We start from the raw sequence: 27,623 nt of genomic DNA on the forward strand, positions 1-27,623 counted from the left end.
ATATTTAATTAGCATTATATTGACCAAAAAAATGTAGATTTTTGTTTTATTTTATTAAATTGTTATCAATGACAATAATCATAAGAATAAAGTTAATAAATAAAAAAATCACTATTACACCCTGAACTTCTGTCGTCTGCTTCAAATAATTATTGAACAAGTGAAAACTCTAAACAGAAGAATAAAAATGTCAGATTATATTGATAATATAACATTAAACATTTTATGGGATGATATTATGGAAAATGACATGAAAGATGACACACTTAAAACTACAAACAAAACAGCCAACGTGAAACATAAAGAAAACGGAACGATAGAATCACAAAATGCAGATCAAAATGTTCAAGCTTTATCATTTAAAGATTTGATTAAATTGTAGATCTACGGATTTGATGCAAGGGTTCTGGACGATACATTTGAAAATGTAACTTCTAATGAAGTAGCCAGCATTCCGACTCCTGAACTAAATGAAGAATTTGAGGACATTGACATTTGCACGGTTAAAAAACGTATTTTAGAGCAAGGAAACAAAGCAACATTGAAAAAAACAAAAAATGACGTTGACAAATTTAAAAGATTCCTGAAATTAAAAGGCGAGAGCAGAGAACTGCATGTACTTGATGTTGATATTTTAGATGAATATGTGGCAAATTTCATTCTTTCATGCAAGACCAAGTCAGGAACAGATTACGAACCCTCTAGTATTAGAAACATCATGTCAAGCATAGATAGGGAACTAAAACACCACAAATATCCATATCTGATCATGTCGAACACTGGCCCTGAGTTCAGACTATCGAGGGATGCCTTCGCAGCAAGGTCCAAGAGTCTAAAGGGACAAGGCAAAGGTAACAAACCGAAAGCTGCTTCTCCATTGACTGACGACGAGATTGAGGCTTTATACCAGAAACAAATTCTTGGTTGTCAGACTCCCAGTTCCTTGCTGAATACCATGTGGTATAACAACTGTGTCCACTTTGGCCTTCGGCGAACCATGGAGCAGTATACTCTCTGGTTTGAGTGATTTATAATCGTTTAGCCATTTCCTTTGAGTTTCTATATTGCCTGAAAAAATTTAAAGTAACATTGAGAGATTATTCTGAACAAATATTTTAAAATAATACACCAAATAAGTACTTTTTTTATTGCACACGGTAGAGCACAATGTTTTGAAGTTTATTATTTTAACAAGAATGTTTAATGATAATTTTCCCCATAGATGCAAAAAGGTACCATCTGCCATTTCAGTGACACATGGTACTTTTTTGCACCAATGAGGCAATATTCAACTAATTGTTTTTATTTCATTAAAACTAAATTGTCTCACTTTTCAAGGTTTCCAATGTTCATCTCTTCTTTTAAGCTGGGAAGACGTTACCCTCAGAACGGCAGCAGATGGCACGGAGTTCCTGGAACTGAATGAGCGCCAGACCAAAACAAGGAAAGAGGATGACTTTTCCAACATAAGGAAAGTGCCACCTAGGATGTATGCCACACAAGATGACAGATGCCCCATCGCAGCCTACAAGTTGTTTGCCTCTAAGCGACCCAGTGGATATTGTCAACCAGGAAGTCCATTTTACATTGCGCCTAGGACCTGGGCTTTGACAGGACCAGATGACCAGTGGTTTATTATGCAGAGGGTCGGCCTGAATAAACTGGGAAGCATTGTTCAAAGGATGGCTGAGCAGTGCGGGCTGGACCGTCAGCGCCTGACTAACCACTCTGTTCGCAAGCGAATGGTCAAAATGCTCAGGGACGAAAACGTTGCATCTACTGACATTATGCATTTCACAGGCCACAAAAACATCCAATCTGTATTGAATTATTGTGCGATTACTGAATCCACACAGAAGGCCGGATCACACATCCTGTCTGGGAAATGGGTTCTGGACGATACATTTGAAAATGTAACTTCTAATGAAGTAACCAGCATTCCGACTCCTGAACTAAATGAAGAATTTGAGGACATTGACATTTGCACGGTTAAAAAACGTATTTTAGAGCAAGGAAACAAAGCGACATTGAAAAAAACAAAAAATGACGTTGAAAAATTTAAAAGATTCCTGAAATTAAAAGGCGAGAGCAGAGAACTGCATGTACTTGATGTTGATATTTTAGATGAATATGTGGCAAATTTCATTCTTTTATGCAAGACCAAGTCAGGAACAGATTACGAACCCTCTAGTATTAGAAACATCATGTCAAGCATAGATAGGGAACTAAAACACCACAAATATCCATATCTGATCATGTCGAACACTGGCCCTGAGTTCAGACTATCGAGGGATGCCTTCGCAGCAAGGTCCAAGAGTCTAAAGGGACAAGGCAAAGGTAACAAACCGAAAGCTGCTTCTCCATTGACTGACGACGAGATTGAGGCTTTATATCAGAAACAAATTCTTGGTTGTCAGACTCCCAGTTCCTTGCTGAATACCATGTGGTATAACAACTGTGTCCACTTTGGCCTTCGGCGAACCATGGAGCAGTATACTCTCTGGTTTGAGTGATTTATAATCGTTTTAATAGCCATTTTCTTTGAGTTTCTATATTGCCTGAAATAAAATTAAAGTAACATTGAGAGGTTATTCTGCACAAATATTTTAAAATAATACACCAAATAAGTACTTTTTTTATTGACGGTAGAGCGCAAAGTTTTGAAGTTTATTATTTAACAAGAATGTTTAATGATAATTTGCCCCATAGATGCAAAAAGGTACCATCTGCCATTTCAGTGACACATGGTACTTTTTTGCACCAATGAGGCGATATTCAACTAATTTTTTTTATTTCATTAAAACTAAATTGTCTCACTTTTCAAGGTTTCCAATGTTCATCTCTTCTTTTAAGCTGGGAAGACGTTACCCTCAGAACGGCAGCAGATGGCACGGAGTTCCTGGAACTGAATGAGCGCCAGACCAAAACAAGGAAAGAGGGTGACTTTTCAAACATAAGGAAAGTGTCACCTAGGATGTATGCCACACAAGATGACAGATGCCCCATCGCAGCCTACAAGTTGTTTGCCTCTAAGCGACCCAGTGGATATTGTCAACCAGGAAGTCCATTTTACATTGCGCCTAGGACCTGGGCTTTGACAGGACCAGATGACCAGTGGTTTATTATGCAGAGGGTCGGCCTGAATAAACTGGGAAGCATGGTTCAAAGGATGGCTGAGCAGTGCGGGCTGGACCGTCAGCACCTGACTAACCACTCTGTTCGCAAGCGAATGGTCCAAATGCTCAGGGACGAAAACGTTGCATCTACTGACATTATGCATTTCACAGGCCACAAAAACATCCAATCTGTATTGAATTATTGTGCGATTGCTGAATCCACACAGAAGGCCGGATCACACATCCTGTCTGGGAAATGGGTTCTGGACGATACATTTGAAAATGTAACTTCTAATGAAGTAGCCAGCATTCCGACTCCTGAACTAAATGAAGAATTTGAGGACATTGACATTTGCACGGTTAAAAAACGTATTTTAGAGCAAGGAAACAAAGCAACATTGAAAAAAACAAAAAATGACGTTGAAAAATTTAAAAGATTCCTGAAATTAAAAGGCGAGAGCAGAGAACTGCATGTACTTGATGTTGATATTTTAGATGAATATGTGGCAAATTTCATTCTTTCATGCAAGACCAAGTCAGGAACAGATTACGAACCCTCTAGTATTAGAAACATCATGTCAAGCATAGATAGGGAAATTAAACACCACAAATATCCATATCTGATCATGTCGAACACTGGCCCTGAGTTCAGACTATCGATGGATGCCTTTGCAGCAAGGTCCAAGAGTCTAAAGGGACAAGGCAAAGGTAACAAACCGAAAGCTGCTTCTCCATTGACTGACGACGAGATTGAGGCTTTATATCAGAAACAAATTCTTGGTTGTCAGACTCCCAGTGCCTTGCTGAATACCATGTGGTATAACAACTGTGTCCACTTTGGCCTTCGGCGAACCATGGAGCAGTATACTCTCTGGTTTGAGTGATTTATAATCGTTTTAATAGCCATTTTCTTTGAGTTTCTATATTGCCTGAAAAAAAATTAAAGTAACATTGAGAGGTTATTCTGCACAAATATTTTAAAATAACACACCAAATAAGTACTTTTTTTATTGCACACGGTAGAGCGCAAAGTTTTGAAGTTTATTATTTTAACAAGAATGTTTAATGATAATTTGCCCCATAGATGCAAAAAGGTACCATCTGCCATTTCAGTGACACATGGTACTTTTTTGAACCAATGAGGCGATATTCAACTAATTGTTTTTATTTCATTAAAACTAAATTGTCTCACTTTTCAAGGTTTCCAATGTTCATCTCTTCTTTTAAGCTGGGAAGACGTTACCCTCAGAACGGCAGCAGATGGCACGGAGTTCCTGGAACTGAATGAGCGCCAGACCAAAACAAGGAAAGAGGGTGACTTTTCCAACATAAGGAAAGTGTCACCTAGGATGTATGCCACACAAGATGACAGATGCCCCATCGCAGCCTACAAGTTGTTTGCCTCTAAGCGACCCAGTGGATATTGTCAACCAGGAAGTCCATTTTACATTGCGCCTAGGACCTGGGCTTTGACAGGACCAGATGACCAGTGGTTTATTATGCAGAGGGTCGGCCTAAATAAAATGGGAAGCATGGTTCAAAGGATGGCTGAGCAGTGCGGGCTGGACCGTCAGCGCCTGACTTACCACTCTGTTCGCAAGCGAATGGTCCAAATGCTCAGGGACAAAAACGTTGCATCTACTGACATTATGCATTTCACAGGCCACAAAAACATCCAAACTGTATTGAATTATTGTGCGATTACTGAATCCACACAGAAGGCCGGATCACACATCCTGTCTGGGAAATGACAGTCTCCAGTCACTGCAACTGTGACGTCCCCACCATCACCATCAAGGATTGAAAAGCACGATGATCGCGATGCAGCACCATCCCTCACGTCTAGCACTTTCAAGGAACCAACATCCCAACCTAGGCCCGTCAATATTCCGAACATTGATGTTCATTCTTTCCCCACCCACTCGGAACAGAATCACGTGTCCGTCTCATCTTCGATGAATCTCCGTCAGACACACTCTCTGTTTAATGGAGCAGTTTTTAATGTGAACAATTTCAACTTCTACACCAAGTAAATTCAACGCTCTGTGTAATTCGCGTGATATTTGTTTAATTTTTTGTTCCAGTTCCATTCGTTGTGTAATGACACTGCCACATGTGCTGTAAATGATTCATTTGTGATTGCAAATAGCGGAAAATTATTTGTTAATTCTCATTTAATACTTTATATTTAATAATATTGATGTGTATTTCAATTTATTGAATAAATTTGAAGCGAGGTATATGATGTTTTATCCCTTTATTTTTCAGCAATCGTACGTTTAACTTTAGAACTATTTCGCGTTCATGCGCAAGAAGATTGACATGTTTGTATATTAATACACGAGTAAAAATAGGTTAAAAACTTAAAGGTACAGCCCTGATTTTTTTTAACATTATCGTTTCGTATGGATTCGTAACATTAAAAAAAAAATTGTGTAGGATTAATAGAATACTATGTTAGTGTGATTGTTTACTTTAATTTATCCCACTCGTCTCAAAAAGGCTTTCTTCACTCGTGGGATAAATTTAAGAACGCAATCACACTTACATAGTATTCTCTATATATCTCACAGTGTATAAAGGGGCTGTTATGTTTATTATGCCACCAAAGAGTGTGAGGCATTTATGTTTATTCTTGTCCATTTGTCCCTCAGTGTGTCTGTCCACCCCAAACCTTGTAATTTGATTACACTTTTAGTGCTGGGGGATCTCACGCAAACTGTTTGATGGCGTTTATGTGTAGGTGATTGTAAATAAAGGCATATGCAATTCCAGGAGTTTTGGCAGGATTATGTTTTTATGTCCCTTACCACGATAGTGGGGGACATATTGTTTTTACCCTGTCTGTTGGTTTGTTGGTTGGTTGGTTGGTTTGTTTGGGCAAACTTTAACATTTGCCATAACTTTTGCAATATTGAAGATAGCAACTTCATATTTGGCATGCATGTTTATCTCATGGAGCTGCACATTTTGAGTGGTGAAAGGTCAATGTCATCCTTCAAGGTCAAAGGTAAAAAAATCAAAGCGGCGCAGAAGGGGACATAGTGTTTCCGACAAAAACATTTTTTGGTTTGTCTACTGTTCAATTCCTGACACATGTGTTTTCAATTCCTCTTTATCTATTTGGTGATTCTTGTTCAAACTTTCGAATATAAATAACCTAAATGAATAGACGATTGCAACAAAAGGACGTTTGCTGCAGCAAGTTTTGGCAGAATTATCGCCTTTGTTTTACCACTATGGACTATATAGTCATAACGTTGTTTCCAACTCATCTTTAACTACCGGGTTGATATTGTCCTTTCTTTTCTAGTGATAAGAGTTTTGAAAGTTTTTCTGTGCCAGGTTTTGGCAGTGTTAGAGCCTTTCGTTTGGTTTTCCACTATAGAATACATAGTCCCAAATATTACTTTTTAATAACTCGTGTGCTTGGAAATTTTTTCTCAGACTTTAAGGCATGATTTTTCTTAGTGTGCAGATTGTTGTTTAGAGAGAAATTTCGAAGGCAATAGATTTGTTTATTACCTTTTTAGCTCACCTTAGTACAATGTGCTCATGGTGAGCTTTTGTGATCGCCTTTTGTCCGTCGTCCGTCGTGCTGCGTCAACATTTGCCTTGTTTACACTCTAGAGACCACATTTATTGTCAGATCTTTATGGAATTTGGTCAGAAGATTTATCTCAATGATATCTTGGATGAGTTCGAAAATGGTTACGTTTGCTTGGGAAAACATGGCTGCCAAGGGGCGGGGCATTTTCCTAATATGGCTATATATGGCTAATTAAAATCTTGTTAACACAATAGAGGCCACATTTATTGTCCGATCTTCATGAAACTTGGTCAGAAGATTCATCCCAATTAAAAATTGGCCGAGTTTAAAAATGACGCCGGTTGGTTTAAAAACATGGCCGCCAGGGGGCGGGGCATTTTTCGTAATATGACTGTAGGAAAACCATGTTAACACTGTAGAGGCCACATTTATTTTCCGATCTCCATGAAACTTGGTCAGAAGATTTGTCCCAATGATATCTTGGATGAGTTCGAAAATGGTATTAGTTGCTTTAAAAACATGGCCACCAGGGGGAGGGGCATTTTTCCTTATATGTCTATATATAGCTTTAGTTAAACCTTGTTAACACTCTAGAGGCTGCATTTATTGTCCAATCTTCATGAAATTCGGTCAGAAGATTCGTCGTAATGATATCTTGGATGAGTTCCAAAATGGTACCTTTTGCTTGAAAAACATGGCTGCTAAGGGAAGGGGCATTTTCCCTTATATGGCTATATATGGCTATAGTAAAATCGTGTTAACACTCTAGAAGCCACATTTATTGTCCGATCTTCATGAAACTTGGTAAGAAGATTCATCACAATAATATCTTGGACGAGTTCAAAAATGATGTCGGTTGGTTGGAAAACATGGCCACCATGCGACGGGGCATTTTTCCTTATATGGCTTTAGTAAAACCTTGTAAACACTCTAGAGGCCACATTTATTTTCCGATCTTCTTGAAACTTGGTCGGAAGATTTGTCCCAATGATATCTTGGATGAGATCGAAAATGGTTTCGGTTACTTTAAAAACATTGCCACTAGGGGGTGGAGAATTTTTCCTAATATTGCTATATATGGCGTTAGTTAAACCTTATTAGCACTCTAGAGGCCACATTCATTGTCCGATCATCATGAAACTTGGTCAGACAATTTGTGCCTATGTTATCTTAGATGAGTTTGAAAATGGTTCTGGTTGGTGGAAAAACATGGCCGCCAAGGGGGCGTGGCATGTTTTCTAATATAGCTATAGTAAAACCTTGTTAACACTCTAGAAGCCACATTTATTGTCCGATCATCATGAAACTTGGTCTGAAGATTTGTCCCAAAGATAATTTGGTCTAGTTTGAAAATGTTTCCAGTTGCTTGAAAATCATGGCCACCAGGGGCGGGGCATTTTTCCTTATATGGCTTCATGAATCTTCATGAAACTTTGTCAGAACATTTGTTTAAATGATATCTTGGATGTGTATGGAAATGGTTCTGGTCTGTTGAAAAACGTGGCTGCCAGGGTGTTCACTAGTCATGAAAGATGGTTAGAACATTGGTTCTAATGACATATTGGACTGCACAGAACAGGTCAGTTCCTTTGAATTTCAGGTGAGCGACTTTGGGCCTTTGTGGCCCTTTTGTTTTCTGTTTGTCTGCTGTGGAATTATTTATTGCTTTTACTGTGTCCAAACGTATGTTGTTTGGCATCAGTATCTGTGACCCATTTCTAGCTGATACGTAATCATGCTGGCATGTAAAGATTTCACACATCTTGTGAAGCTTATTCATTATATTAAATTCGTGTGATATTTAAGTGGGTTAAGTACTGTACGATTTACCATGAATGAAAGTAAAACATTAAAACAAATAAATTAGTCTGTTTGTGCTGTAAAACATATTGTATCATCAGTGTCGCTGTTAAGTTTATAAATGCATTTTTTTGTATTCTGGTCCATTATTGTTGGTCTTAATAACAAATATATTTATTATGTTACATGTTTTCTTGTGTATCAATTATAATTACCGTTGGTTGTTTATAGTAAGATTCTATGCAATTCAGATCTATTAATGCTGGCAAAGGGAGTCATTTTGTGGATGCCAAGAGCAAAGCCACCTCTAACTGGATGAGATATGTGAACTGTGCTATGACGGAGGCAGATCGGAACCTTATAGCATTTCAGTACAGAGGAGGCATCTATTACTGCACCATGAAGCAAGTTTCACCAGGTATATAGACATGTTGTATGACTAAAGATATGAATGTTCAATATGGTTTTATGTGATAAGAGCACTCTCGCCTTGGTTATACGGGTTCAATTTCCTGTACTAGCGGGAGGGAGTTTGTATGATTTTCCCAAAACAGGAAAGGTGTGATAAGTTCTCTGCGTTCCCCGATTTTCCCCAGCAGCGCAACACGCCAATATTTAACACCTCATATATATTAATTAATAGGACACTGCAGCTGTAATTCAAACTTCTTCCAATTCTGAGTACTGTGTGAGACACACTCAAGGTCCTCGCATATTGTAACTTCAAGCATAGAAAAACCTTATAAACTTCATTACATACACACCATTTAATATAAGGTAAATTCAAGTAATTGAAAAACCTGCTTGTCAATATGTGTAAACAGTCTTGAACAAATATTTTTATGCCACCGGATCGGGGGTATATTGTTTTTGGCCTGTTTGTCTGTCATTCATTTATTGTGTGTGTCCCAAAACTTTAACCTTGGTTCAAGTTTTGCAATAACTTTTTCATTATTGAAGATAGCAACTTTATATTTGGCATGCATGTGTATCTCATGGAGCTGCACGTTTTGAGTGGAGAAAGGTCAAGGTCATCCTTTAAGGTCAAAGGTCAAATATATGGCTTCAAAACGGCGCAATAGGGGGCATTGTGTTTCTGACAAACACATCTCTTGTTTCTTTTAACAATTTGCCTTTCTACTCATTTGCTTTAAATTATAAAAAAAGGAATAGCAAGAAGTCAAATTAATTACCAAAACTTTGAGTTTGAATTAATACCTGTCCTATAATTCAGTCTAAGAATAAAAAAAAAGATTATTTTGAGATCAACAAGAAGAACTGATAATTTGTATGTAATAAAATTAACATATTGCATATTTTTTCAGATATAAATGTGGGGTATCAGTCATATTTGTTACAAAATTCTAGTTGAGACATTCAGTGTTTGTGGAAAAAAGTAACAGATTTGCAGATGTTTTATGAATAATTTGTTGATATTTCTATTGGTTCAGGTGAGGAACTGCTTGTGTGGTACAGAGATGAATTTGCCAGAGAACTTGGCCTTATCAGAGCTAAAAACTTTTCGAGTAATTATTCAAGTACAAACAGTGGTCACTGTGAGAAACACATGAATATACATTCAGTAGGGAGAGCGTACAAGTGTGAGGAGTGCGGCTATTCATGTAAACTTAGTTGTCACTTGAAGAGACACATGACAATACACACAGGAGACAGACTGTACAAGTGTGAGGAGTGCGGCTATTCATGTAAACTTAGTTGTCACTTGAAGAGGCACATGACAATTCATACAGGAGAGAGACCGTACCAGTGTGAGGTGTGCGGCTATTCATGTAAACTTAGTTATCACTTGAAGAGACACATTACAATACATACAGGAGAGAGACCGTACACGTGTGAGTTGTGTAGTTATGCATGTAAGAGGAATGTTGACTTGAACAAACACATGAGGATTCATTCAGAAGAGAGACCGTACACGTGTGAGGTGTGTAGTAAAGCATTTAAACACATTGGTGAATTGAACAAACACTTGAGGATAAATACAGTAGAAAGACCATACAAGTGTGAGGTGTGTGGTTATTCGTGTAAAAATAGTGATCATTTGAAGATACACACGATGATACATACAGGTGAGAGACCGTACAAGTGTGAGGAGTGTGGTTATGAATGTAACCAGAGTAGTACTTTGAAGAAACACATAAGGAAACATACAGGAGAAAGACCGTACAAGTGTGAGCGGTGTATTTATGCATGTAAGCAGAGTGGTAACTTGAAAAGACACATGCGGATACATACAGGAGAGAGACCGTACAAGTGTTAGGTGTGTGGTTATGCATGTGACCAGTGTAATGCCTTAAAGAAACACATATGTATACATACAGTAGAAAGACCGTACAAGTGTGAGGTGTGTGGTGATACATGTAAGGAGAGTGGTAACTTAAAAAGACACATGCGGATACATAAAGGAGAGAGACCGAACAAGTGTAAGGTGTGTGGTTATACATGTTACGACAGTAGTAACTTGAAGACACACGTGAGGATTCATACAAGAGAGAAACAAGTGTGAGGTGTGTGGTAACGAGTGGTGACTTGAAGAAGCTGGTTAGGATTGATAAGGGAAGAAATAGTAAAAACATTAACATATTAATATTCTCTTAAAGCTTAAATATTTGGTGTGTAAATATGTCAAGTCAAGCCCACCATGTATCGCAAAACTAATATACTTGTTTTTTTCATTTTAAAATGACTAAAAATTATCTTATAAAACGACAAGGTCCACGTGTGTAATCCATGAAACATGTATTGTGCTTCTCTGCCAAGTTTGTTAAAATCATGTCCCTAACGTTAAAATTTGCTTTGTCCGTAAGCTGTTTTGTTTCGATTATATGTATAGTGGAAAATCTTCTCAAATCGTCCTCTCTGAAACTTTAAGTCCCAGAGTTATGGTATTTGGCATTTAACATCAATTTGCGTTTTTACCATGTTTGTATCAAACATACCAAGGTTTCAAAACTGGTCCGCCTTGGTTGTAACCTGTTTCCAATATATGTTTCGGATATAGTTAAACTTAAAACATCTCTAAACCCCAAGCTTAGGTTTTGTTTTCAGCACAAAGATTTGGTATTTAGTTGAGTAGTTGACGTAATTTTCCCCTTCACATTCGCGGCCGGTATTTGGCTTTATTTTCAATATATTTTCCCCTAGGTACCTAAACATTCCCCATTGAAGGTTTTCCAAAAGAAACAAAAGTAAATTTAAAGATCTCAATATTTAGTTCCCATCCGGCTCTTTAAGTTGAAACTTAGTCAATGTTTTATTGAAAACACTTTTATTCTCAAAATTAAAGTATTTGTAAGAAAACAACAACAACACTAAATTGCAAATTGTAGTCAAATAGTCTCGTTTTCCCCAACCCAAAGCCAAAGGGACCCTGCCCCATACCCAAATGGTGAAAATAAACATTGATTCGTGGCATGATGGTTATCTTTCAAGTTTGCACAAATGGTGCCCACGATTCAATATTAGCCACGACATGTGGTTATTAGTTTCCCATATAGTATAATAGTAAAAACTTTCACAATCTTCTATAAAACTGCAGGGTAAGTCCGTTTCGACGTCCTCTGCCAATTTTGTGAAAATCCTGCCTGTATGATTGAAATTGGCTTGGGGCGAACTTGTTTGAATGATATCTCTGTCGAGATTGTATGCGGTTGTGGATGGTTCTGGTTTCCTTATATGGCGCTAGTAAACATAGTGAACACTGTAGGATAGTATAAATATAACGGTGACAGAATTAGTAGAAATCAATTGTTTATATATTAATAGCCATTCTAGAATCGCATATGGAGTTGCATATAGGCAACACGAACATTATTGTCATGTGAATTTACTCAATAATAATTATTATAATAATTAATGGAGCTTTTGTCAGCTAACTAACCACTGCTTATTTTTCTGCCCCCGGATCGAATGATAGGGGTATAATGTTTTTGGCCTGTCTGTCTGTCTGTCTGTCATTCTGTCACTCTGTCATTCTGTCCCAAAACTTTAACCTTGGCTAAAGTTTTGCGATAATTTTTGCAATATTGAAGATAGCAACTTGATCTTTGGCATGCATGTGTATCTCATGGAACTGCACATTTTGAGTGGTGAATGGTCAAGGTCAAGATCATTCTTCAAGGTTAAAGGTCAAATATATGGCTTCAAAGCGGCGCAATAGGGGGCATTGTGTTTCTGACAAACACATCTCTTGTTTTATTTAACACATCCCTGTAACAGACTTCATGTGCTTGGAATTATTGCATATTCTGTAAAGAAAAGAAACAACTGGACTAATACCGCCCCCCCCCCAAAAAAAAAGAATAAATAAATAAATAAATATTATAACACAAACAAACAACAACAGCAAAACAACAACACTGTCATGTTAGGTCGTACGTTTCAATTTTGTTAATGTAAAATCTGAAAGCTGCTAGATGTTGTTGTTATACAGTCAAATAAGCAAGGTTTTTTTACCATATACTAATATATATTACTGATGTGATTATTGAGTATTACCAGTACGCGCTCGGAAGGAATTCATACAAATATGATTTATTTAAAGCATTTTTCATATATATACCTACATGTATTTCATTTAAAAACAACTGTATTGAGTTTAACACGAAATACATTTTAAAAGATACTGCGTTAATTTTGGTCGGTGCACTTTTTCTGTGCAGTTATTAGCTGCATTACACGCAAATCAATTACGGGATGTTGCGCCAGATTTCGTAGCTTATTTCGCTTCATTATTTATTATTGATTAGATATCTCGATTTATAGAAAAGAAAAACATAAGAAGAATGAAAATAAATGAAAGCAATTAGGTCAGCCGGCAATGTACGAATCATCCGTGCATATTTTAAATACTTATACGGTCGTTCTTCGAACATACTTGTTTAGTGGTTTGTCGGACATTTTTATTTGATTCGATTATTAATTGTGTCATGAATCATCGCGCTCATTCGTGATAGATTGGTCTATATGGTGGAATATTTCTAATACAATTAATAAAATCTGGTACTTATCATGCAATTAACGAAAACACATTAAGAATCTATGATTGACATACCATAGTTATTTCGCCGAATATGCTTATTAGTCCCCTACCGGTTTCACCGGAGTGGACTTATGGTTTGCGCTCTGTGTATCTGTGAGGCTGTCAGTCTGTCACACTTTTCTGGATCTTGTGATAACTTTTAAGTTTTTCATATATATTTTTCACGAAACTTGTTACATGGACAGATGGCAAAATGGAGATTTTTGCACGCCTTTTCATTTTGTTCCTACGTCAAGAATTCTGGTTGTTGTGGCAACAATAGAATAAAAATATTGCTGAAAATGGTAGAGCTTCACCGGAAGGGGACTTTTATTGCTTGGCAATAGTCTTGTTTAATATCTTTCTGATCAAAATAAACTTCATATTCACATAGTTAACGCGATTGCGTTTTTAGAACGATTTCTGTTACTGACCGCAAACTGACCCTGTTACCTTGCAGGTTGGAATGCAAAGGATTACAATGAGGTTTCAATTTCACTGCTGGGGCTTGTTTAAAGCTTTATACATTTACATTTTTAACGGTCAATTCCGAACACAACATAAATTATTTTCGTCAAGCGTATATCAGGTCAGTGCTCTATCTAGGATTTGAAAAGGGCAGGGGGTATGGGGTGGTGGCAGGGGGTATGGGGTGGTGGCAGGTGGTATGGGGTGGTGGCAGGGGGTATGGGGTGGTGTCAGGGGGTATGGGGTGGTGGCAGGGGGTATGGGGTGGTGGCAGGGGGTATGGGGTGGTGGCTATTTTTTCAAAGGGCTCTTTCGATGCGCAGTTTTTTTTCGAAAGGGCACTTAAGAGCGCGCGGGTGTATCTGGAATACTCTGTTGCATATTAATGTATATATTATTACTAATTGTTACAATGTATTATTAAACCATTCAAATACACTGTCTACAATCAGAAATAATTACTTACAATGTAATAAGAGATTTATAAGTTATCATAAGTCAACAAAAAATATATAAATAATAGAGCAGGGAGTGGCCTCGGAAAGGCAGGACGGGGCGCCCCTCCATTTATGCCTAGCTGGAGAACTACAGGTAATTGAACAACAATACTTATATGATCTAAAATATGCGAATGCACATAATGCAATATCGTAGTAATTACTTAATATGAGACCTTTAAGTACAAATGCTCTGGCGCTGACAATCTTCAAAATATAAAGGACACACAAACTGTAATGATATCGAGAGTTGAGTGTGAAACTGATCTATTTCTCAAGCCTTATCGTTAGAGATAAAATTTGTTCATGCTGAGCACGCAGTTATCATCGTTGCTTAAAGCACTGTCGTAGCCCTTTACATGCCCAATACTTCCCAAAAATAGAAAGTTGATTGAAAACATATTAATGTAAATGTTAAAACTGTAGACTGTCACAAGGTCATAAGAGTGAACGTCGTTATGGAGCAATAACTCGTCAACGCATCGACCGATTGGCTTTATACTTCAAATACGCTTTGGCCTTGGACAGCAGAAGACACCTATTGAATTGGAGTCACTAGGTAAAAGGTAAAGGAAACTGTCACAATAGGTGGGGACATCGTTTCTGATCAATAACTCGTCAAAGAATTGACCGATTGGCTTGATAATTCACATGTGCAATCGCTTTGGACAGTAGATGATTCCAATAGAAATTGGGGTCACTGGTTGAAAGGTCAAGGTCACTTAGGCACTATACGTGTGAAATTGGTATCCGTTCAATATTTCATTAAAGGATTGAGTGATGGATGTCAAGGACCTGTTTAGGGGAGGGGGCACCTGTCTCTGACCGCGGATCGAGCTCTTGTTATCATTAATATCAGTTTCAATAGTGTGTGTTCTGCTATTTATAAACAAATATGTTGTACGTTAAGAATATAATGACATGAAACTCACATAAAGCTAACAGTATTTAAGTGGACTGGCGTTTTGAAATTAAAGATACATGCGATACATGTTTTAGTTCGATATTTTTAACGCAGATGACTTTCATTTAAGGACGTATTTTTCATCTTAGCTAGATAGCTTTTTTGTTTAAAGTTGATGGAGTAGAACTAAAGTTTGTGTTACTTTCAATGCGCTTCCGTTTATAGAGGTTTTCAGAATATTATCATGCTTGAATATCATTTACGACAAGTTTGTGAATTATTTTTTTGTTCAATGTTTGCTAAATATTTTGTATGTGTTTATTGTGTTCTACATGTTTTGCACTCGCTCTTATGATTATTCCATCAAGATGTTTATGCTAAATTTCTTCTTACACTTGCTTTTGTTTAAATGGTTGCACATTCAATAGTTGTTTTGTCGACGGTATTTGTCATTGTCTTTGCAATGTGCTAAGATCATATAGTGTTTTTCTTCAAGTTCAAGTGTGTTTTTGTATATTTATTTAAATGAGATGTATCTTATTGTTGTATTAAGCATAAGTTACCTTTTATAGTCTCCCATAAAATTTTGGTTCGCAACTGTTGTGGTTTGTACTTGATGTGTGATCTCCTGTTTTATTTGTGCTCGATATTGTGAATATAATAAAATGCACACTTATACAATCGAATACAGAATCAAATGAAATGTTGTTTATTTAATTTGAAATGAAGTATGATGTACGCAGTACTGTTAAACCAGCTAGCCTAGGATAAATGTGTAAGTTTGCTAACTTACCGCCATGATTTGAATAAAATACTTTTGGAAACAGCAAAAAAACACAAATAAACAAAGAAACAAACCACACATTTAAACAGGCTAAACAAATAAAAGTACAAACTGAACCAGACGTTTTTACTTGCCATGGCAGCAAGTGTTATTCAACATTCTTCCCAATTTGTGTGCTTCTACTTAATTAATAAGGAAGGAGTTTTTGGGAAACACTCAGGGTCCTCACAAATGCAGCCTCGTGCGCGTAAGAACCTCATAAACTTATATTACACAGTTGACCAACTTTCAGGGAATCACTAGCATATTGTTTTATATGTGTAATTTTGCTTTTGATTTGAATACATGCTATCATATATGTAGTGGATGTGGGGTTGGGCATTGCATACAAAGTCCATAGCTTTGTTTAATCCATTTTATTGACGCTACCCGATATAGCCATAACGGAAGACCAAAAACAAAACAATAACAGTAATTTTACAAACAGAACATAACATGCGAACTTTAAAATACGAATGAAATGAACGTCACAATAATTACACTTATTGCCGCACATTGCATAATATGATAAAACAACATGTTCAATAAAGTAAAACAGTTTTACAACTCACCAGGTTGGAATGAACCACAAGAATGAACTTGCGCCCATCAGACGGTTTTGGTTAATGCAAGCGTGCTTAGCAAATTCATAACGAAATTAAACAAATTACATTAAATGACCAATATAAATTTTGCATCGGATCAATTCATTATGATTGGACATACCAACTATTGCATCAGCCTGCACAGATGAATTAACACTGGAAATATGACATAATTTCCACAAAAAGTAAATGTATGTTATATGGAAAGGGAGACAATAAAGTCATCTGCACGTCATATATATTTAAATAGACTTTTAAACAGTTTTGCAAAATGAAAATTTAAAAAAATCGTAATGGATTCGAAAGCGACTATATGCATTATTTTCTCAATCAAGCAAAGTGGCACACCTTACTAGGGTTAAGACAACTGTTCAAATAGTTAGCATCGTAATGATATTCATCCATTGAAATCGTAAAAATCGTGGCAAAAGCATTTATAATTATGCTTAAAATAGTATAACGGACATCGTGTGAACTACCATTTGAATTTAACACTTTTCCAAATAGTATAATTATGTTAGTTCATATATTTATAATGACATTAAAAACGATTGTCTGTGAACAATTCTCATTAAATGAATGGCAAGAATGATCTCTTTAAAGTGTCAAAAATTTCAAAAGAAAACTTCTGCGGAACTGAATAATCATTTCCATAAGATAGAAAATTACCATTTGAATGGTGCCATTAATTTGTATGACCTAATGACGTAACTTTGAAATGTATAACTCGTACATGTTTGTGGTTAAGCAATGTTTATTTGCAGAGTTAAAGAGTTATAGCGTTGTTGATATATTGTATATAGATTATACTACACGGAATGGTTGTGAGTTTCCAGTGGGCTCATGAAATATAGTGTCACGCAATCACTCGTGCGTTACAGCCAGGCGGAACACCGCACTCATGTAATATTCCTTGTATCTATAACAAAAATGATTATCTTGCAATAAGTTTTTATTCAATTGTTGCTTTACCGTTTCTCGATAGACTAGAAAATTAACCAATGTGTTATCCCTCAGTCTTCATAACTCTAACCGTGAGTAACTTAAAGGTTACAATTAATCGTCAGGGATAAAATTTAGCCATTTAAATATTTGTCAAGACCTTGCTTTATCACGAATTTTTAGAAATAAGAAAAGTCATATTATCAAAATGTGGAGACTAATTGTCCTGTTCAACAACTGTCAACCTACATCAAATGTTTAGGTCACACTCAAAACGGGTAAAACAGTAACTTACAGGTCAAGTGTTCAATTTCAGCAAATGCACTTTGCCTGGACGTTAACTTCATTCACATTGCAAAATGGCCCCAATAAAGATCAAACATAACCATTCATAGTATGTTAAATAATTGCAAGCAGTATTGATCATGGGTTCTACCTAGTGCAAATAGGGGATCTGTCTAGTATAAAGGGTACTATTGTTTATAATTTTAAGGGGGGACACTTCACAGACATGGGAAAAGTAGTCACAATAATTATATTATTATGAATGAGATGTAAATAAAATACGCTATATGCATGCTCTTTATCCGGATTTTTTTAAGTACATAGACACAGCCTGTGGTAATCCAGCCGGTGAAGCGGATAGTTCGCATGCCACTTTAATTGATAATATATTGGCTTTAGCAAATGGACTATATTACCGCAACTCAGAAACAGGTCTCGTAGTAAGGTGCATGTTTGTTAAAGGGTTAAATTTCCCGGATTTTGGATGCTGGCAGACAAAGTAGATAAGATAATGAACATGTAATCTTATTCTTATTCTTACATGTTTCACTATGAAACTTTGTTTCGAATATTTTATTCTAAAAAATTTCGAAGACCATTGTTAGTGTATGATTGTAAAACCATTTTTATCGAAAAAACGTTCTTAGAAAATAAAACAAATTTCGTTCGTAAAACAATTTTGTTATTGGCAAAAGCTAGATACCGTTTACAATAGGAATTATGTTAAGCAACTATTCATGAAAGTTAGCATCGCGCATGGGTTGAGCATCCGCTAACTTATCCCGACTACATGGGTTTGAAACCCAGCTAGGTCTTTTTTCAACTTTTTTTTCTTACTATTACCATTATCGATAGATAAGTATATTGCAAATTAAAGATTTGTAAGCAATCATATATAATTAATTTTGAAAAAATACCAAAATATGTTAATAACTTCATTAAAACCTGAATGGGAACGAGATTTTGATTAAATCATTGTAGTTCCACAACTTGTTTCATATATGACATCATTCCAATTAATACAATAAATAATATCCCTAACATTTTTGCTTACTGTTTTCATACCCTGTTCTGTGTTTTAACAAAGTGAATCTCGGCGTATTTGATTTTGATATAAAATACTTTTTCAATGCATGTATTAAAGTCTCTTTTAATAGTTTTAGCGGATAACTAATTGTATTGTTTCTTACAGAGAACTGTGGAGTTATGTGTTGTGCATTGTCGCCATTTGGCTTGTTACCAGTCTACAGGCAACAGTTAAATCAATATTGAGAAATCTTTGCCAGTATGTTTATAGTGAAAATATTGAAACCAAGTTATAACCGGGGTTAAGTAGGTTTAAAACAAGGCTAATTTGTCAAATCATTGAAAATCTATATTGCTACTTTCGAAGGCACATTTATTAATCAATGTTGATGAAACTTGGTAAAAATTCAAAATTATATTGGGTTAAGTTGAGTGATGGGACTAGACAGCAGGTCAAAGTTTGCAAACCTTCTAACCCTTAAAAGCCTTGTTACTCTAGAAGGCACATTCATGACTCAATCTTGATGGCACATAGTAAAAGTTTAAATTATATTGGGTTAAGTTGAGTGTACACTAGGACAGCTGATCAAATTTTGCAATCCTTCTAACCCTTTAAAGCCTTGTTTATGATTCAATCTTGATAAAACTTGCTTAGAATTTTTATATAATAATATCAAGGCCAACTACAACTATATGTAAAAAACTAAGTCACTGGGTTAAAAAACCCCACCTATTTACCATATGACAAGCCACATAAATAGTCATGAAGAACATGGGTCAAAATGTTTAACTTGAGAGTAGCTGGGTAAAATTTCGCTCAGATGTGGTCAACAATTGACATGACGCCTTATCAGTCATCGCTCCGCCCACTTAATCACGTGGCTCAGCGTGAAGAAAACCTAGACAACCTAACACCAAAATGGCTTCTTTGCCTATAGACTGCATATAGATTTACGCGATATTCCGGATGATTTTATGGACTTGTTTAGCACCATATTACATTTGTAAAGGGGTTGATGCCATTTAGTTATTCTGCAAATGCAAAAATATACGATTAAAGAGAACATCAGCTATTTATAACGGGTAAATCGGTACATTAAAGACGCTCTCAAACGCCTGTGCGCTTACCGAAATCGAACCCGTTATTACGTGTAATGGTGGTATTTGCAATAAATTAACACTTCACCGGTATTTACCCGTGTTATTAACAAAATTATTACAGAAACATCCCCCCTCCCCGTGTATTTGACACGAAATAGCGCTTTATTACTGGGAATTCGGTGAAGTTTTACGCGCTTTCTGACGCCGGGTGGGTACCTCAATCCCACATGTTATTGCGTATAAAAGTGATATTAATCATATTAAACATTGCTTATGGGACATTTATCAACCACTATAATTTAAAGCGCAAAAACAACACAGTAAGTTTGAACATTGTCTGATATAAAATTAGCGTTGTACGAAATGGAATACGGTCAGGATTTTATAACTTAATAAGGCTACCAATATCAGACGCTCGCGCAGGTACCGACTTCCCCGAAGTTACCGCATTTATTGGTTAACTAATATCAGTAATAATAACTCTTTTACAATAGCATTTATCGATACGTCTTTATTAAAATAATAACAAAATGGTTTTCACTTGTTTCTGACACACACAGAAACGCGATTTTTAACGGGGATTTCGTAAAGTTACACGAATTGGGTACCAAAATTCTCAATTATTTTACATGCACACGTGGCATAATACATACTTAATAATGCTTAGTATTGCGTATATGACATTTCAAGTTTGTGAAATAAATTAATGTTCTATAAAGGGGATCTCGGTAATTCTTGAAGCTTCCACTCGCTCTTGTCAATCTTTTTGCGGCTTTAGAAACGAAATAAATTCAATGTCACCAACAAATCTGCCAGGATATCGATTGTCCGAGTCACATAATCCCCGTTGACACCGTTTAACCATTTTTAATCGTTTTTTTTTAAAGAGGAAAACAAAAGAAACTCGTTGGAATAAAAGTGAACCTAAACATGTAGCTTGTCTAGAAAATGGCGGACAGGTCGTTGCTAACGAGTGCGCCCGAATAATCGATCGCTGATTGGTGGATCAATTCTAGCGATCATAGATAAGGCGTCATGTCAATTAGGTTCCTAGGTCAAATCTAATTAAAAGTGGGTCCCATTAGGTAACAAACTAAGTCACAATGTCAAATGACTGACCTATTTTTACAATTGTACCTTGACCTTGGGTCAGATTAATACGATTATATGTTGCAAATAACTAAGAAAGTAAAAGAACATTTGATGAAACCATGTGAGCTTATTATGTGAACTGATGACTCTGGGAATAGAAATAAAGGGTCTTGTGAGGCAAAGTCTGTCTTTCAGATATTTTCTAAATAAGCCGTTTTATAATTTTCATTATAAATATAAGTAGGATCTTTAAATCTGATGTTCTGGTAGCTGATATTAGTCCTTGACTTGGTTTGATTATTGCCATGTGTTTATTTGCTCTCTTAGACTCTGGAGAATGCAATAAGGAGTTTGAAGGAGACTGCCCTGTCCATGGACCCTACCACTACAAAGAGGTTAAGCTGTGTTCACTTAAAAAACATAAACATGTTGTAGAGAAATAAGGAAAAAAACAAGATATTACTATTATGGTATCATGATTAAGTATCGGTATAAAGTATCATGGGCATATGAGACTGTTACTCAGAAAGTGTTTTACCGTTTGTAATGTCAATAAATATAAGAAATGCCTTAAACATGCACTAATTCTTCTAATACAAAATAGTGTTTCCACTACATATACCTTAACATGAACTGCAGGTGCCAGAAGAAGACCCTCTAAAAGCTGAACGCACCTTGCCAGATTGCCTTGAAAGGAAAACATCCAAAAAAGCTGGAGCTGGTCTTGGAGTGTTTTCCAAGGAGGGACTGATATCCAGGATCATGTTTGGACCGTATGGGGGAGATATTATCACTGACAACCGTAAGTCAGGGTATTGCTGGCAGGGGGAGGTGATGCTAAGCTTGATGCATTGATACTTATTTGTAGTTTGAAATGCAAGGGTAATTTTCAACAAATGAATTATCTATCTAGCAGTCTATAGAGGGGATTCAATGTTTATTATAACGCCTAAGAGTGGGAGGCATTAAACAGTAAAGTTTCCCGTCTGTCCATCAGCTTGTCTGTTCACCCCAAAGCTTGTAATTTGATTACTCTTTAACTAATGGTTGGATCTCGCGCATACTGTTTTATGACTTATTGTGTAGATGATTGTAAAAAAAGGCATTTGACATTCCAGGAGTTTTTGCAGGATTATGTTTTTTTATGTCCCCCACCACTATAGTGGGGGACATATTGTTTTTGCCCTGTCTGTTGGTCTGTTTGCCCAAACTTTAACATTTTGCAATAACTTTTGCTATATTGAAGATAGCAACTTCATATTTGGCATGCATGAACATTATATGGAGTTGCACATTTTGAGTGGTGAAAGGTCAAGGTCATCCATCAAGGTCAAAGGTCAAAACAACTAAATCAAAGCGGCGCAGAAGGGGACATAGTGTTTCTGACAAACACATTTATTGTTGACTATTGTCCGGTTCTTACGCATGTGTGGTCAATACCTCTTTATCTATACGATGATTCTTGTTTAAACATTCGAATATGAATAACCTTAATGCATAGATGATTGCAACAACAAAAAGTTTTGCTGCAGCAAGTTTTGGCAGATTTATTGCATTTGTCTGTTTTACCACTATGGAATATAAAGTCATTACGTTTTTTTTTTTATCCACTCATCCTTTAACTACCAGGATGATATTGATCAAATTTTCATAGTGGGTTTATCTTTTATTTAGAGATAATAGTTATGAAAGGAACTTAATGCTGTGATAAGTTTTTGCAGAGTTCGGGCCCTTTGTTTGGATTCAACTATAAAATACTTAGTCTCAAATATATCTTTTTAATTACTTTAAGTGCTTGGAAGATTTTTCTCATACTTTAAAAGTTGATTGCTCTTTGCGTGCTGATGGTTGTTAAAAGAGACATTTTGACGGCAATAATTTTTACTGAATAATGGCCTTTTTTGTTTGTCTGCTGTGGAATTAATTATTGCTGTGACTGTGTTCAATCGTATATTGTTTAATCATTAGAATCTGTGACACATTTATAGCTGATATGTAATCATGTTAGCATGTCAAGATTTTATACAACTTGTGAAGCTGATTTATTATAAAAAATAAGTGTGTAATTCAAGGGGTTAAAGAACTGTTCTATTTAACATGAATTGAAGTAAAAACATAAGACCAAATTTCTAAGTCTGTTTGTGCTGTAGAAAATATTGTTTAATCATTGCCGCTGTTTAGTTTATAAATGCATTCTTTGGTATTTTAGTCCAACAATTCAATATTGCTCTTAAAAACAAGTATGATAGGTATCATGTTTTCTTGTGTATCAATCATATTTACTGATGGTTGTTGATAGTAAGATTCTATGCAATTCAGATCTATAAGGCTGGCAAAGCGAGTCACTTTGTGGCTGCCAAGAACAAGACCACCTCTAACTGGATGAGAAACGTGAACTGTGATATGACGGAGGCAGATCGGAACCTTGTAGCAATCCAGTACAGAGGAGGCATCTATTACTGCACATTAAAGCCAGTTTCACCAGGTATATAGGCCTGTTGTAGGACTAAAGATATAAATGTTCAATGTTGTTCTGTCTAATAAGAGCAGTCTCACCTTGGTAATACGGGTTCAATTTCCTGAACTAGCGAGTGGGAGATTGTATAATAGTCTCCATACGAGAAAGGTGTTATTTTCTCTGGATTATCTGATTTTCCCCACAGCTCACCACACCAATATTAAATACATCAGAGTAAAAAATAAATAAATGGGCATTGCAGCTTTAATTCAAACTTCTCCCATAAGCCTGAGTGTTGTCTTAGACACACTCCAGGTCCTTGCATAATGTAGCCGAAGTCATAGAAAAACCTTATGAACGTCAATATATATACACAACACTTAATATAAATTAAATCCAAGTAATCGAACAAACAGCTTCTCAGTCTTGAACAAATATTTTTTTTGTTTTACCAACTTAACATTCTACTCCAACATTCCCTTTAAATCATTCAAAATTTAGAAATAGCAAGAAAAAAACTCATTGAGCTTGAATTAAACCTGTCCTATATTTCAGTCTAAGAAACCAAAACTAGAATATGTTGAGATCTTAACGCATTTACACATTTTTCGGATATAAATGTGGGGTGTAAATCTCATTTGTGACAAAATTCTAGTTTAGACATTTAGTGTTTCTTGACATAGTTACAAATTTGCACATGTTTTAAAAATAACATGTTCAGATTTCTATTATTACAGGTGAGGAACTGCTGGTATGGTACAGAGATGAATTCGTCAGAGAACTTTGCCATATCAGAGACAAGAACTTGTCAATCAGTTATTCAAATATAAACAGTGGTCACTTTGTGGAACACATGAGTATAAAAACAGTAGAGAGACCGTACAAGTGTGAGGAGTGTGGTTGTGCATTCAAACAGAGTGGTAACTTGAAGAGCCACACGATGATACATACTGGGGAAAGACCATACAAGTGTGAGGAGTGTAGTAAAGCACTTAAACACAGCGGTGACTTGAAAAAACACATGACGATACATACAGGAGAGAGTCCATACAAGTGTGAGGCGTGTGGTTATTCGTGTACAAATAGTGATCCCTTGAAGAAACACATGAGGATACATACAGGAGAGAGACCGTACAAGTGTGAGGTGTGTGGTAAAACATTTAACGGGGTGATCACTTGAAGAGACACATGAGAATACATACAAAAGAAAGACCGTACAAATGTGAGGTGTGTGAACATTCTAGTATACATAGTGGTCACTTGAAGACATACATGATGATACATACAAGAGAGAGACCGCCAAAGTGTGAGGTGTGCAGTAATGCATGTAACACGAGTTCTGACTTGAAGACACACATGATCATACATACAGGAGAGAGACCGTACACGTGTGAGGTGTGTGGTAAAACATTTAAACAGGGTGATCACTTGAAGAAACACATGAGAATACATACAGGAGAAAGACCGTACAAATGTGAGGTGTGTGACCATTCTTGTAAACTTAGTGGTCACTTGAAGACACATATGATGAGACATACAGGAGAGAGACCGTACACGTGTAAGGTGTGTAGTTATGAATGTAATCAGAGTAGTTCCTTGGAGAAACACAAAATTATACATACAGGAGAGAGACCGTACAAGTGTTAGGTGTGTATTTATGCGTGTAACAACAGTAGTCACTTGAAGGCACACATGAGGATACATACAGGAGAGAGACCGCACAAGTGTGAGGTGTGTAGTTATGCAGGTAACACGAGTTCTGACTTGAAGACACACATGAGAATATATTCAGGAGAAAGAGTCAGACCGTAGTTGTACACGTGTGAGGTGTGTTGCTTTTCATGTAAACATAGTAATCAATTGAAGGAACACATGATGATTCGTACAGGAGATAACCCGTTAAAGTGCGAGGATTGTAGTTATGAATGTAACCAGAGTAGCACCTTGATGAAACATAAGGATACATACAGTAGAAAGACCATTCAAGTGTGCGGATGGTGATTATTCATGTAAAGAGAGTGGTTACTTGAAGAGACACATGAGGATACATACAGAAGAGAGACCGTAATTGTAAGATGTGTCAAGTTGTGTGGGTATGCATGTTACAACCGTAGTAACTTGAAGGCACATATGAGGATACAAACAGGAAAGAAACAAGTGTGAGGTGTGTGGTAATGAATGGTGACTTGAAGATTCTCATAAGGATTAAAAAGTGAAGGAATAGTAAAACATGAACATATTACCATTTTCTTAAAGTTATAATATTTGGTGTGTAAATCGTTTTGTTTCGATTATATGTATATTATGCAAACTTCAAAAATAGTCCTCTTTTTAAGGTCAATAGGTATAGTATTTGGCATGTAACATCAAATTGAGGTTTTAACCATGTTTGTTTTCCCTTTAAATTCGCGGCCGGTATTTGGCTTTATTATTTCCCAATTTATTTTTCCCATCGAGACCCACACATTACCAAGGTTTTATTTTTTTTAGATCTCAATCGGAAATAATGTATCCATATTCGCAAAAAAACTCAACAGAAAACAACAAAACTGTTTGTTTCGATCATTTTCGATATTATTGTGAGTGATAGACACGTATGTTTAAATAAAACTTCGCATTTTGACTCGGTAGTCGGTCACTAAATCGTCCGGGGAAATCATAATGGACTATCGATGAATCCTGATAATACAGTATTGCTTTTAAGATGAGTAAACAAAAACTACCGAAATAATATAAATGTAGCATCATGGTAGGACGGAAATCGTTTCATTATCTAACTACAAATGTTTGCCGTACCCGATCAGTCGGTATGGAAATCGTTCTTGAAAGAGTAGATAGGCTACCATATTTGTCAGTTTGCCAGAAATGACACAGTTTGACACAATGGCGCTAAGGAAAAAAACTTGGTAGCCAAATCTAGGGGGGTCCGGCATGCCCCCACGGAAATTTTTTTGATCCTAGATCGTCTGTGGTTCGTATTTCCTGAGCAAAATTAAGACTATTTTTTTTCTGAAATTAGCCCTTTTTTGCTTGAAGTTTTTTTCTTCGCTGGTGAGCCACTTGCTGACATTTTGCAGCCGATTTTTTTGTTTACATAGACACTGATGGCGTAGTGATAATGATACATTAACACCGTTAAACAGTTTTCGGTACATGTGGTATTTAGGTTAGAAACCACTAAAACAGCCCGCCCGTCTCGGTAATTATTATACATTTTATGAAATCGAAACATAACTTTTTTCATTTTTTTTGTTTTTAGCTCACCTGAGCACAACGTGCTCATGGTGAGCTTTTGTGATCGCCTTTTGTCCGTCGTCCGTTGTGCGTTGTGCGGCGTCAACATTTGCCTTGTTAACTCTCTAGAGGGCACATTTATTATCCAATCTTCATGAAATTTTGTCAGAAGAATGGTCTCAATGATGTCTTGGATTAGTTCGAAAATGGAAACGTCGTTTGCTTGAAAACATGGCTGCCAAGGGGCGGGGCATTTTTCCTTATATTGCTATATGTATGGCTATAGTAAAATCTTGTTAACACTCTTGAGGCCACATTTATTGTCTGATCTTCATGAAACTTGGTCAGAAGATTCATCCCAAGAAATATCTTGGATGAGTTCGAAATTGATGCTGGTTGGTTGAAAAACATGGCCGCCAGGGGGCGGGGCATTTTTCCTTATATGGCTTAAGTAAAACCTTGATAACACTCTAGAGGCCACATTTATTTTCCGATCTTCATGAAACTTGGTCAGAAGATTTGTCTCAATGATATCTTGAATGAGTTAAAAAATGGTAACCTTTGCTTGAAAAACATGGCTGCCTGGGGGGCGGGGAAGTTTTCCTTATATGGCTTTTTATGGTTATTATAAAATCTTGTTAACACTCTAGAGGCCACATTTAAAGTCCGATCTTCATGAAACTC

At 36.4% G+C, this 27,623-nt stretch overlaps 1 protein-coding gene across 1 annotated transcript in view; it reads left to right on the plus strand.

The window, feature by feature from the left end:
• Positions 1 to 25,352, plus strand: part of LOC127835719 (uncharacterized) — a 31,774-nt gene extending 6,422 nt beyond the window's left edge. The window contains exons 7-16 of the mRNA XM_052362156.1: positions 383 to 1,017; positions 1,367 to 2,503; positions 2,854 to 3,990; positions 4,345 to 4,467; positions 8,718 to 8,884; positions 21,575 to 21,642; positions 21,887 to 22,078; positions 23,567 to 23,732; positions 24,443 to 24,625; positions 25,330 to 25,352. Coding sequence (XP_052218116.1) covers positions 383 to 1,017; positions 1,367 to 2,503; positions 2,854 to 3,990; positions 4,345 to 4,467; positions 8,718 to 8,884; positions 21,575 to 21,642; positions 21,887 to 22,078; positions 23,567 to 23,732; positions 24,443 to 24,625; positions 25,330 to 25,352 — 3,831 coding nt within the window. The remainder of the gene's footprint in view (positions 1 to 382; positions 1,018 to 1,366; positions 2,504 to 2,853; positions 3,991 to 4,344; positions 4,468 to 8,717; positions 8,885 to 21,574; positions 21,643 to 21,886; positions 22,079 to 23,566; positions 23,733 to 24,442; positions 24,626 to 25,329) is intronic.
• Positions 25,353 to 27,623: the final 2,271 nt, after the last annotated feature.

This window comes from Dreissena polymorpha, chromosome 6, assembly GCF_020536995.1.
Source record: "Dreissena polymorpha isolate Duluth1 chromosome 6, UMN_Dpol_1.0, whole genome shotgun sequence".
Taxonomy (NCBI): domain Eukaryota; kingdom Metazoa; phylum Mollusca; class Bivalvia; order Myida; family Dreissenidae; genus Dreissena; species Dreissena polymorpha.